The sequence below is a fragment of the Pelecanus crispus genome, chromosome 19, assembly GCF_030463565.1.
Source record: "Pelecanus crispus isolate bPelCri1 chromosome 19, bPelCri1.pri, whole genome shotgun sequence".
NCBI lineage: Eukaryota > Metazoa > Chordata > Aves > Pelecaniformes > Pelecanidae > Pelecanus > Pelecanus crispus.
In genome coordinates this window covers 5,088,320-5,101,857 of record NC_134661.1, presented here as the reverse complement: position 1 = coordinate 5,101,857, position 13,538 = coordinate 5,088,320, and the positions used below count along the sequence as shown (strand labels likewise).

Below are 13,538 nucleotides of genomic sequence, written 5' to 3'. Positions count from 1 at the left end.
CATCTTACACTGATCTGGCTCTGCTCTCGGGAAAAGAAATTGAGTTCTCTTCTCATAGTCCATTCCTTTAAAGCCAGATAACATTTCTCAGCCATTTAGTGGTCTCTCTCTGGAGCGCAGCCTCCAAGGAGGGGAGTGTCTGGAACTGAGCACTGTAAATAACTTGCACTCACAAATGACTGCTGCTGTTTGTTCCCTGAGAATCAGAAGTGTTGAAGAGATGGAAGAGATGTTTTAGACCCAGTGCTTTGGGCTACAGCAGGATGGGTCTCTTGAGAGTATTTTGTAGTGCTTTCTCCCGTTAAATGTCCCAGACATGTGCTCCATCCCAGGCAAAGGCAACTCTGCAGTAACAGATTGCAAGTGTTTTTCCCTTGAAATTCTTATTCAGTCTGAGTCTCTGATCTAAGTCTCTTCATTTTTTTTCAGAAATGAAAAGTGAGTGCTAGTGTAATTCTAAGGTATTTGATTCTCAAGCTTGATCTCGGCTGCCCTCCTGGTGATGTAAACTTGCAGTAACTCCCGTCGATTTGTATCACAGTAGCAGCAGTTGGTGCCGCTGCGTTAAACGTGCTACAGCAACCTGGCCAGAGCCATTGTACTTACAGCCATCCATCAGGTAAAGGAGATTGTCCCCATTTTACCACCGAGGCACCAGACAATGGAGTGGCTGGCCTGATGTTCACCTGTGGTAAAACTGGGGGATGAACCTGTGTCTCCTGGTACCTCTCATGCCTTTGGCCTAAAGATTTCCTTCCCTCCTGTCTGGGGAGGTGTTGCACTGGGGCAGAGCTCTTGGAAAGGAGAGAGGGCTCCGGGACTGAAGGTGAGCTCTGAACCAGGGCCATGATCAGCTCTGGGCACTTGCAGGAGCTGCTGTGGTGGGGGCTGCCTCCAGCTCTGTTTCCACCCCCCTCTTTTCTGTCAGCAGTTGTTGCTGCAAGTCTCAGGTTCCATCTGGCTCCCAAGGGGGATCAGCACGCTTGCACTGGAGCTGCCCTGTCTGCTCTGGTTAAAGGAATTTGCCTTTTGCTTACAGTCTGCTTCTCTCCCTGTTAACAGAGCCTGGGATGAGGGCTGCAGAGTGAAAACAAGGCAGATAGCAGCTTATTACTCTTTAACTTTCGTATTGCTAACTAAGCAGCTTATGCTGTCAATAAAGCAGCCATCACAACCTACTAATAGCCTTTCCCAAGAGGAGAGAGAGAGGAGGCATGGGATGATAGCTTCCGGAAGGACTAGTAATGGAGGAAAAGAGGACTTGACACTCCTCTAATGAAGCCGAAGCAGATATTTCCCTTTCTCTATCTTCTGTTTCTTCCAAATAATTCACTCAGCAAAAGGAAAACAATATCCCCTCTCCTTATTTGGCTGAACCCCCGGTCTCCAAGCTTGACCCGTTTGCCCACCCGTTCCATCTACATGAAGCTGCCAGGTGTGCAGCAGAGCTGCCTCCGAGGGAGCCCTCAGGCTGTCCCCTTGTGCAGCTTCCCTGCTCCCCTTTCCCCAGGTTCCCTGGAAAACATCATCCCACTCCCGCCTCCTGCTCCGCTGTATTAATGACAAGCGCAGCATTATTAGCACTCATGGTTACGGTCCCGCTGGAGCTTGCCCGCCGTATGGCCACCTGTTACCTCGCCGGTGATCAAAAAAGCCCAAAGCTTCTGGCTGCCGCATCTGTTCCTCTCTCTTCTGAGCCTTGCTAGCGCAGGGTCATCTTGTTCTTCTCTTTATCTCTCCTAATTACCTGATGACACGTTGGTACTGCAGGCAGAGGTGGATCCGCAGCACTTCACCCATCCTGCACGCAGCAAAGGTCTGGGGGTCTCCGGCACGGGCTGTGTAACTCCCTGCCTGCCTGCAAAGCATCCTCCATATCTACCCAGGCAGCAAGCCCGAAATGAAGTGCAGGCCCAGCTACAATTAGTGCCCAAGCTAATTAGGTTGAACTCATCTGGAATGGTTTCCTGTGCTGTAATCACAGCCCCCGTTGCCTTTCTCTGAGTGGCTCAGCAAGACTTTTTTCTGATCCACTCCTTCCCGTGGCTTCTCGTTGCTGTGATAATTATTTTCCTCTGCTACTGCACAAATCCCACCCTCCTCTCTTCACTCCGGTGATGCTTCTGCAGTTTTATTGGGATATTTTGCTTTCTGCCTGCTGTGCGTTTCACACCAAAGGTCCTTTATGGTAGATTTACTTGTTTTTATTTCCTTCTTCTCTTTAATTATGTTTTCTTTCCCCTCCTCCACACTTAGGTTCCTCACTTCAAAGTGGCACCAGAGGAGTTCCTGAAGCTGCAGCTCCAGCGGTTCACCACCCTCAACCTCCATCCCAGCAACACCGATATCAGCGTGGCCGTGGCAGGAATCCTGAATTTCTTTAACTGCACCACCGCCTGCCTCATCTGCGCCAAAGCTGAATGTAAGTCACTGCCAGGCTGGGTTCGGCTGCCCCTCTGCTCCGGGTTCTGTTCTATCTCCTCCTGCGTGTTTGGTGCCTGCTGGAGAAGGTCCCACAGGCAGCGTGGGGAGCTGCCTCGCTGCTGCATCCTAGGGCGTTCGTCTTGCCTGGCTGCGGTGGCAAGGTCTCTTCTGTTGGCAGCAGGCAGGCACTCGGTCAGAGCAGCCTGAGACAGTGGAGACCTGCGGGGCAGCTTTTCCACCCTGTTGCCCCGTGGAGGTGTTTGCGGTGTTGGTGAGAGGAGGAAAAGGGGATGGGGGAGAGACTTGCCTGCCTTCTGTTTGACAATCTGAAGAGTGTTTTGCTTGCACAGATGGGGTTTTGAAATGAAAAAAAAAAAGGCTTAGGCTTGTTTCTGGAGATTATTTTAGGCAAGTAAAGCTTTTTGAAATATGTCTTTCCCAAACCCACGTGCAGTTTGTGGCCTAAAAGCGGGACTTGATTAATAGTCAATACACTGCACACCCTCTTGGGCTCTGCAGCCATGCATCTGCTGGTAATTGTGCATCTGGATGCTGGAGCATTCACCTCAGTAAGAGCATATTCATCTCTGCATAACTCTCCTAACGTGGCAGGAACAGGCTCTGCATCATAGTAGAGAGAGTAAAGCATGTCCTGTGCTTTTTAAGGTCAGCGTGTATGTCGGTAGCTGGTGTGTTGTAGCCACATCTATTTTGCTTTTATTATCCTGTAGCCAGATTCATTAGCACTAGAGTTTACCATACAAGCAAGACTAGAAGAGGGGCTTTGAAAAGGCCCATAGATCCAGTGATAGCTCTGGGGACACTGGCAAGAGCTTAGCAGTCTCTGGCCGTGGGGCCAGGTACAAAGGAAAGGCAGCATCCTTCCCAGCTAGCCCTGGGCAAACCTCACGCCACCAGCTGTGCTGGTAGCGCAGTGTTCTGGCAGATTCCTGCGCAGGGACAGACGGCATAAGAGTGTCTTTGCCTTTTCTTTTTGCTTTATGTACCCTGAGGAGACCACATCCTCCGCTGATGTAAGTCAGTAAATTGCCTTCAGTAAGCATGCTCAGATTTACACCAGCAGAGGACCTGACCCTAAATTATGCAAGATAATTAGGTTTTCTCACCTGCTGTGCAGCATGCTCCCAGCTCTGTCCTCATGCTGCTGCCAGGCATGAAGCACACACGCACATCAGCACACCGCTGTACATCCCTGCCCTTCTCCCCAGTTACATGCCAAAACATGCAGGTGCCTCCCATTGAAATATTAATACCTCCCTGGTATTAATGTAGTTCTTCATTTAACTGGATCAAAACCTTAGGAAGCAAATTGCTTGCATTAAAATAACACCCTTTTAATTGAATCAGTCCGGTTTATTTTACTCTGGTTCTCCTGGATAACTCAATATTTAGGATGTACTGTGCAACCTGAGTCCTTCCCGCACCCAGGGAAGCGGTGGGGCGGATGCCTTTCGTGCATCCTGCTCTTTGTGCTCAGTAAGGACTTTATCTGAGCTAGGCTTGAAGCACAACATGCTCTGACTGTAACGGAGTGCAGAAAAGGCATAATCCAGCTTCACGTAGGAGCACAAGCCCTCATTTTCCCTTAGGACAAGCAGGGCTCCTAAGCACAGTCCTTAAACAACTAACTTAAGGCACTTTAGGCTTTTGGAAGGTTCCCTGGAGGCAAATGAGGGGAGCATATGAGCTGTCTGCTCATCAGTGAGGAAATGCTGTTTTGAGGGATGTTACTATTTAGATCCCAGGAGGAAAAGTCATAGCTGTTTTGGTTTAAGTACAAGGCTGTGTGAATGGGACTCCTGGGTCCTATCGCGTCATGCTCATACTGTCTCTGTAAGGAGTCACATCCTGCCTCTGGGGACTGATTGAAATGTCTTCTGGCAGAAGCAGAAAATGACCCTCAAAGTCAATGGACTTAGGCCAGCCTAAGTGTAATGAATAGGTGAATAGAATAAGATTATGTGGCTCAGTTTCTCTGTGGTGTGGAATAAGTAGCTAGTCTGTGAATTGCTCTGAAGTCCTAACGTGGAAGGCTTTGTGTGATTCCGCAGAAACCTCAACCTGAAAAGGCAACCACTGACAAATACAGGGGTGCATAGACTTCACAGGAGCTACTCTGTATGCTCTGGTTGTCAGAGGGGAGGAAATAACACCCAGTGCTTAGGAAGGGAGACCAGGGCACTGAGGTCAAAAAGCTTGTGCATGCCCTAGGGCCACAGGGAGATGTGTGAAGCAATGCTGTTGATGTAAGAGCAAGGCTGGATGATGGGCATCACCATTTCTCTTCCCAGCTGTCAGGGTCAAGAATTGCACCTGCACAGATCCTGTGCAACCGTGAACAGAACTGCTGGTGCCCAGGGCCTTGGCCAGGAAAGCTCAGAGAGAAGGAGCCCATCTCCTTCTCTCCAGTAGCCTCATGGGCAAGAGCAATAAGCAGGGATGTGGGAGTTCACAAAAGCCTTCAGGTCCTGCTTTTCCTGCTTCCCAGGGGTGTTCCCTAGCAGCAGGCTGTAAGGTGCGCCAGGTGCTCTGGAGGGGAGGTCGTATCTGCCGAGAGCTTGGAGGTGGGCAGCTACTGCTGGCTCCAAATGTTTGCATAAGAAAAGGAAAAATAAAATAAGCAAGGTCAGGATTTCCCACTGGCCAGCTTGAACCACTGACCTGCCTCTATGCGTACCTATGGTCCCCATAGGACTGTTCAGACGGTGCGTGCCTGATGCAGCCTCTCCACGTACAGTGGTCCTCACTTTAGCGCTTCAAAGTTGCCAGGAGGGGTCTACAAGCCCTTGCTCGTGTTTGGCCTGTGAAGCAGCCTTCTGAAGCGTCAGTCTGTCAGCAGCAGCATCTCGCATCCTCTCATCATCAGACAAAGGGGAATCTCTTCTGATAATAGAGACTTCCCACCACCATGACAAGAGGAGCTGCATGCAGGAGGCCTGGTGAGGCTACAGGTAGGATCTAACGTGCTGGAAATTATAATTTCCTCGAGCCAAAGGAGGAGATCAAATGCTTCCTTTTTTCCCTGGTCCCACTTCGTCCTCTCTGTGCCTGATGTGCTTTAGGAACTTAGCAGCTGGGCTCTGCCTTCCTCACCGTGGAGGCCAGGCTGGCTCTCTGACCTGGGCTCGAGCCCTGGTGAGCTGTGGGCTGGAGGAGAAGGCAGCAATGGAGGTGCAGATGTAGTCAGCAAAGAGAAGAATGAAGAGGAAGCTGAGCGTCTGATGTGAATCACAGACTCATGGCGGTTGGCAGAGGGATGCTCTCCTGTTTGCAAGATTAACTTACAGCTGAGATATACAACCTTTGGCATTAAGGAGCAGGATCTAATTTTATTTCTGCAGGAAATTAAATAGAAAAGGTACATTTCCAAAGGGGACAGCCGAAGATTGCCCTCCACACACCCACCCCTTTCTGTGAGTTTCTGTCCCCTTGAAAGCCACGTCGTGATGTAAATCTGGGCTTCTCCCAGCGGCAGGGCGGCTTGCAGAGTAGCGCAGTTTCCCCCTTTCCTTCAGGTTGCCCAAAGCCGAGCGCTGCGGGGCCGTGATCTCCGGCAGTGCTCCGTACCGACTGCAGTGCAAGCACTCCCTGCTGCCAGCCTCTGCTTCACTGTGATGTTTGCCCGGGAACGCTCTCCAAGGGCAGAAGTATTTTATGTTTGGTGATAGTCCTAGTCCTGGGGACTTCGGTCCGTGGGCTGTAGTGCCAGCAGTGGTGGGTCCCGGTGTCAGTGGCCAGGTGTGCTCAGCCCTCATCGCTGGCTTAAACTGGGTGCAGGTTTGGTAGTGCGTGCTTGGGGAGCTGCTTCTAGTGCTGCCTCCCCTCCTCCTAAACATCCACTTCTTACAGAGCACGGTGTTAAATGCCATCAAATTTAAATCAGTGTGAGAAACAAGAGTAAGTTCCCATGTCTTTTTTTTTTTTTTTTTAATGCAAAACTTTTATAAAGTTAGTAAAGTGCTCTCAAAATCTTCCTTAGTCTTGCAGCAGCAGATTTTGCTGGGGTGAGCTGTAAGTAAACGTGGTATTCTCAGGACTGTTACTTGCAGCAACCTGTCTGGTCCCTTGCAGATGTGGAACAAGGTGAAAATAAACCTCGCAGGGATCAAATGAAGGGCTTAGGTAAAATATGCTGTTCACTTGAGCTAGCCCGTGTGTCCTGTACACAGAGTGAATTCACTGGCTAGCGAGAAAGAAAAAGAAGCTGGTGCGATCCAGAGAAGTCCTGGCCACTGCTGGTTTTGGAGTCCCTTTCCCAGTTCCTACCTGTAGTCAGAGAAAAGGTAAGAGGCGAATGCATTGTGAAGAGCTCAGTGCAAACTTAGCTTGCTGAAAAACTCTCACTGTGAATGAGAGGGTCCTCATCTTGGATGTATCCCTTTTAATGCACTGCTTTGTTACCTTTGTGAAGTGCTGGGAGTCCTTGAAAGCGGCGCTCTCTAACGCTAATCACATTGCATTGTATCGCTTCCCCAGCCCCTGACCTTCTGGTGAATGCGCGGTTTCATGCAGTCAAAAGTACGTTTAGTTCACCTAAAGAGCTCTGACTTGAGGTTTTGGAGGTTTTGTCCCTCCACTAACTGGGATGTGATTCTGCTGATAGTTCTGTTCTTTGCGGTTTCCTTCAGTTCAGCTTCCCCCCCTTTTTTTTGGATTGTCTTTCTGTAGGGACAGGATGTGTGACCATGCTAGCTGGCTGTGTCTTGCTAATGATTACATCTGGTGGTCTCTCTGGTCAATCAAACCTGACAGGAGGTTATTTCCTGATGAAACTCAGCAGCTGGATAGAAGAGACAGACTCCATCAAATATGCTTTCTTGACTAAGAAAAGCTGCAGCAGGAGCTTTGACATCTTATTAGACATCAAGGAAGCCGTGTTGGAAGGAGCCCTTGCAATGACCTAGCTGCAGGAAGAAACTTCAGTCAGAAGTGCCAAAGGCAATAGGGCGCAAGTCCAGGGAAGCCGGGACTCATCCATGTGGGTGCTCACTAATTATTGCTTCTTTTCTTCAGCTCCCATCTCAAGGGAGAACCCGGTCCTGCAGACCACGTGGGGAGTGCCGAGGTAGCCAGAGTCCTGGCGCTTGCCCATGGCTGATCACGTCCAGGCGCTGCCCGAGGAGGCGGAGGGCTGGGCTGTGCTGGGGCACTTGGAGGGCCCAGTGGGGGCACAGGGGAGGCAGAAGTGCAGGTGGCAGGGCAGAAAGAGGGGAGGGCTTTGACGTGGAGGTGGAAGGTGGGTCTCCAGAGACCTTGCCCGGTGATGGAGCCACTGGACTGCAACCATTGTCCTACTTTGCTCTCTAATTTCTCCATAAAGCACCAAATATGCTGGGTTTTTTGCTTGTTTTATTATTGGCTTCTGTGTTGCTCTAGGAATCCCTAGTCCACAAGTAATTCTGCACTGTGCTAGGACCATACTCACAATTTTTTTAATGTAGACCTGCCGTTGTATTTTTGCAATGATCTCTGCTTTGTCTGACTCGGCAGAGCTTTTCATCCCCAGGGACACATGCCCTTGGAAGATAGCAGCTCCCCATCAGAGTGCTCCAAGATCTCCAAAGTCTATCAAGTTGTGCCTTGCAGGGCACTTAGTTTGGGAGCTAGTAATGCAAAGGCTTAGGAGGAGGAATCATCCTCCAGTAACCAGCAATAACCAGAACAACCCCACATGCAGGAAGATAACGGAGAACTTGTCTGGACTCTGGGATCCTGCACAAATTTGTATCAGCGATCTTATCCCTTCCCAAGAGGCTTTTGGGGCCACTTTTTGTCTGGAGAACACCTGGAGTAGCTCCACCATTTCGCATCCCCTGCTGGCCCAAGCCTGTGCTGCAGCCCCAAATCCTTTCCTTTGCAGCACACAGACACAGAACTGCAGGGCTGCCTCGTACTGGGGATGACTGTGGGCCATGGGAGAAGTGCTTTTTGAACCAAGCATAAACTGTAAAGGTGTCTGTTTTTTTCTCGCTTTTATTTGAAGGCCTTTTAAACCTAGAGAAGTTGCTTCGGCAGTTCCTCATTTCCAAGGACACACTCTCAGTTCGGATGCTAGATGACAGCCGGGACCCTACCCCTCTCCTAAAAGAGATCCGAGATGACAAAACAGCTACCATCATTGTACATGCCAACGCTTCCATGTCTCATACCATTCTGCAGAAGGTAAGTGTCTATGAAATGTCACAGTTGTACACGCGGCTGCTTCCACTGACTGAGATACTGCATGCAATACATGAGCATGCACATGCAGGTGTTGTATGATAATGGACTGTAAAAATTCCTGCAGCAACGCTGGAAATGGTCTCTGCTGAGAGGGGAATTGCCAATGATGGAGTTTCTGGGGAAAATAATCTGCTCTCTCTTTCCAGGACTGTATCTGTAGAAGCAATGGTTTAATTGCTCTGAGCTGATGTGTTTGCTTTCTAGAAGTGGTGCATGCTTGTGGCTCCTGTTGCCATCAAACAGCTGTGGAGGGCTTCTTAGCACTCTGAAATTAGTCAATTGGTGCAATAGTTTTTTCTTTTTTCTCCAAGTACATTTCTAACTTTTTGCTTCCTTTTTTGTTGCCTTATTAACCGAGATTTTATTTTAATCATGTTTATTTTTAAATGGTCTCTTGCTGCAGTTTTTAGCATTTGTTTTGATAGTCAACTTCAAAATTGAGCAGTGGCTCCAGATGGAGTCTAAAGTTGTGTATAGTTTCCCACACCCTGGAAGGAACAATAAGTACTTTCCTGAGTGGAGGCAGGATCCAAGCAATGGGTCCCCCCTTGGCTGTTGGTGCAGGCATTACACACGGTGTCCTGGCTGCGGTGTCAGGGAGTCAGTCATTCAAAGGCCTTGACTGTATCAGATTTATCCCTGATGACAGCCAGCAGAAACCATTGGAGCTGGTTTTATTATTACCCCTCCCCACCCAAGGTTTTTATTCCACTGCTTGCAATTTTGCATTTAGGCAGGTTTGGAGTTTTTTGGGGTCCCTTCTATGCAGGGGCTGGGTTGGTTTTTTTTTTTTTTGGTGTTTGGTTTGTTTTGGTTTTTTTTCTTTCTCCTGGTCCCTGTTGCATGCTGCCTGGCTGCTAAGGGCTGTCCCCCTCCTCTGTTGCTATAGTGACTTCCCACAGGCACACAGCAGCGCTCCTCGGGCACCTGCAGTCTCCCTTCCCGGCTCCAGCATCCTTCTGCCACAACTGATAAAGATGTTAGAGATTGCCACGATTTTTCAGCAGTTCAGTAAGACCTAATGTAGTCTTCCTGGCTAGAGGATTGTAGGAATGGAAGGTAATAAATAATGAGCTTCTGATCTGGCAACTTCTTGTACCTTGGGAGGCTGGAAAGTATTTTCTTTACAGAGGTGCAGCCAGAGCAGGGGCTGAGGTTGTGGTGAGCAAACAGGTTTATTCTTGGCCCCTGCCCACAGCTCGCCAAAAGCATGAAAAATGCACTATTGGTTTGAAAGTGCCTTGTGTCAGGCCTGTCTCAGGAGACAAGTCCTGGCCTCAGACAATGAGAAAAATTGCAATTTCTCATCTCTTACCCTCCACATATGGTCTGGAGACACATGGTTGCTTCCTCGATTACCGGCCTGTCCCGGCCACCCACCTGCCAGCGGGCACATTAAATGGATGGCAGCGATGCTTACAGGAAGTGCTTTGCTGCTCACTTTGCTTTTCTGCCCTTGAAATCAAATGCGCTGACTTCAAAGTGGGTCAGAGGGAGAGCTGACATTATCACTGTCCCCAGGAAGGGAGAAGAGAGGGAAACGGGTGCCAGGTTTTATTGTGTAGGGGCTTAAAAACGAGCCAGGTGTCTGGAAAGCTGGCTGAAAGGCAGGTCGGCAGCCTCCTCTGGAGCCGTGGTGCTGTTTTGGTCAAATGACTTTGCTGTGTCTATTTTGCCACCTGTGCAAGGGACAGGGTGACAATGTGCAACCGAAGGGCTGGGCACAGCCAGACCTAAGCCACCGCCAGTCATCTGTGGGCATCTAAAGCTTTCCCCTCCGTCCGTGTCCACTCCCACTGCAATGGTGGTGACCTCAGTTTTGCACAGAAATAGGTAAAGAATAGGCAGGGGTGCGATCTAAGCCTCCCCTCCGCTGTATCTTTCATTCACTCACTTTCTGTCGTTGCTTCTGGGGGAGATGGAAAGGGACTAAAACCAAGTAAGGAGGTGCTGCCTGTGGTCCTTCCCTCCCTGCCTCCAGTTCCTCTGGGTGGTCTGGGGTGATGGGCAAGCCTCTTTGCCAAGGTCCGGAAGCATGAGTTGAGACCAGCTGTGCTTGGCAGTGAAACATAGGCTTTCAGGAGGATCTGCAGATTAATCCCCCACTTTCCTGAGCATCTGTTCCCACAACCAACTCCTTGTTTACTGAGAATTTTGAATTTTGAAAAAGGACTTCAGTGATCTGGTCTGTGATCTCTAGAACAGATCATCCCATGGAAAATTCTGTGCCCTTCTCTCTGCATCTCCATACACTTTTACCTTCTTTTTTTCTATTTCTGTGGCCATTGCAACCCTGTCTAAATTATGGAGACCAGGCTGAGTTACTAGGTTTCATTCATCCTAATTAATTTGCAGGACTGGAGCCCAAATGTGACCGGTACATCTGGGAAAACCACCGCTGGGAGACTGTCCTTTTTCTGTAACTCCAGAAGAGCTTTTTCTGCCTTGCTCTCTGCATCCCATTGTTTGTAGTAAAAGAAAACAAGCCCTGAGCTCTCTCAACTGCTGCTTTCCCTCATTATGTTCAAAAAGGTGTTGATAGTTAAAGAGGAGAAAAGCAGCATCCATTAACAAAGCAGCAAACCTCAGCCAACCTCGCTTTCCTCCAGACACACAGCACACCCGAGGAACTCCTCATCCCAAGGGGCTCTGGAGGCCTCGGGCTGGGGCTGCAGGACCCCACCTTGCCTTGCCGGGTTCTATACAGGCAGTTGCTGTTGAGGATGCAAAAGTTTTTACTTCCAGTGGATATCTTCCTTCCAGGTTGTCCTTGGCTGGATACTCATTCAGGATGGGGCCGCGTGCAGAAATCCCCAAATGCCGTCTTGCACCGTGCCGCGGAGGGAGTGGGGATGGTCACAGGGGTCTGGAGCTGCGGCTCATGCAGTGCTGGGTGGTTCCTCTCTGCCAGGCAGCCCCCGTGCAGGTGCTTTGCCAGTGCTTTGTGGAGAGGAGACCTCAGAGGTAGGCTCAGTCCTGCTGAAAAATTGGTTCCCCAGACTTTAATTTCACAGGTCAAATTGTGTTGCTGTGTCCCACCCTTCCCCGCCTGCAGGAAGACAGCAGTGCTTGCACGGAGCGATAAGGATGAAAAAGCAAATGTGGCCCAGTCTCTGCCTTGCCAGAGTGGAGATTGAAGATTGTCAGGCTCTGGTCTAATCTCCTTTCCTCTCCTTCACAGGCAGCTGAACTGGGAATGGCGTCTGCCTATTACACGTATATCTTCACTAATCTGGTAAGACGTTTTTCTCGGCTTTTCTCCCGTATGTGTGTAGAGTCATGTTAATGGGAGCTGATCTCCCTGGCCTGTGGGAGCATTGGGAAGAGCCACGTGCTTGTGGAGTGGAGGATTCACAGCAGAGGGGGAGGGAGGCAAGGAGGGGTGTCCCTCTGCAAGCCTGAGCATCGGTCAGGGCAAGTCTTGCCCTTGCCTTCAGGAGGTGAAAGCCGATGGGTGCCCAGCAGCACCCATCGATCCCGTGCAGCTGCCAAAGGCAGGATTTGTAGACATTGTGGCCGGAGCTGGTGCGATGAGATGTGTGGGTCCTTGGGAAGCACCAGCAGACGGGTGGTTCCTGATGGAGTGCTCAGGAGGGTTATGCTGGAGGTGTCAGCCCCCGAGCCTGGTCCCTGCACCGGCAGAAGGGCAAGCTGTGCTGGGGTGTGCGTGCAGAGGGCACTGCGGCCCCATGCTTTTCTGCTGCACCTCTGAGAGCAGCTGTGTAAGACAAAGGAAGGATGATGCCATAAATGTTGAGAGGCAGAGCAGGGTATATCTTCAGCATGGCCCCTGGTGATTTGGCTTTATAGCTACTAATAACATTAATGGGGGAATCGTGTGGTTAAATCCCTGAGTACTGTGCTAAACAAGGAGTAATGGGCTTAGGCAGCAGCAGGGGGAAACCCAAAATAAACATCAGAGAAACTTCTCTTGCTGCAGCAGCTACGAGGCTCTTGAACAGGCTGCCAAGTGGCATGGGGGAAATGCTACTGCCGGGGAGAGCAGATACCTGCCTATTAATGCCGGTGTGGGGATGATGGAAACCTGAGTGCAGCAGGATGGGCTGGATGATTAAGTGGAGGTGCCTTCCAACCCCAAATGATACTCATATTCTCTAATTTCTATTAATATTTATGCCAGGGTGTGTGTGTGCCAGGAAAGCCGAGAGCTGAATCACGCTTTGTGTTTGGGTGGGAGACAGACGGGAATGGATAGAGCCAAACGTGTAGGCAGGAGAGCTGGAGTGGAGAGGAGGAGGGGGAAGGAGGGAAATGGAGGGGTTGAAAGCCAAGAGAGCAATTGGGACGCAGAATGGAAAAGGGATAGAGAAAGGAGATGTCAGAAAAGAGAAAAACGCAAAAAATAGAAAAAGCCACAAGCTTCCTACCTGAACTAATCGCATTCTGATTCCTGCTTAGCGCTCAATCTGCAGGTCCTAACCTTGCTCAATATCAGTCCAGCAAGAACAAGCTTCACTGCTCCTATTTATCCCCATGCAAATGATTGGCACTGGGCAGGAAAGCAAAAGGAAGGGATGGACCTGGAGGGGATCAGCCGGTGATGGATGCTGGGGGAAGAGCTGCACCCTCCGGAGGTGAAAATCACTTGCTTAAGGCAGTGGCTGCTGCTTTGTGATTTCTCACCTGCAGTGCCAGCCCCAAGTCAGAGTGTAGCTGTGCTGGTGCTGCTGGTAGAGCTGGTAAGGGATGGTGGCTGCCCCATCAGATCCTTCTCGCAATGCTAAACCACTCCAGTCAGTTCCCAGTCCCAGCAAGTAGTTTTCTTGTTGCCCTTTGGTCCCAACAACTGTTTCTGCTTCCACTTGCCCTCCCCAGTCCTGGCAGTCACCGTGCACCGCACAGACCTGGAC

The 13,538-nt window shown here is 50.1% G+C and overlaps 1 protein-coding gene across 4 annotated transcripts in view; it reads left to right on the top strand.

The window, feature by feature from the left end:
- Positions 1-13,538, top strand: part of GRIK4 (glutamate ionotropic receptor kainate type subunit 4) — a 141,242-nt gene that overhangs the window by 68,680 nt on the left and 59,024 nt on the right. For all 4 annotated transcript variants that reach the window (XM_075723317.1, XM_075723318.1, XM_075723320.1 and 1 more), the window contains exons 4-6: positions 2,257-2,422; positions 8,429-8,607; positions 11,849-11,902. In XM_075723317.1, coding sequence (XP_075579432.1) covers positions 2,257-2,422; positions 8,429-8,607; positions 11,849-11,902 — 399 coding nt within the window. The remainder of the gene's footprint in view (positions 1-2,256; positions 2,423-8,428; positions 8,608-11,848; positions 11,903-13,538) is intronic.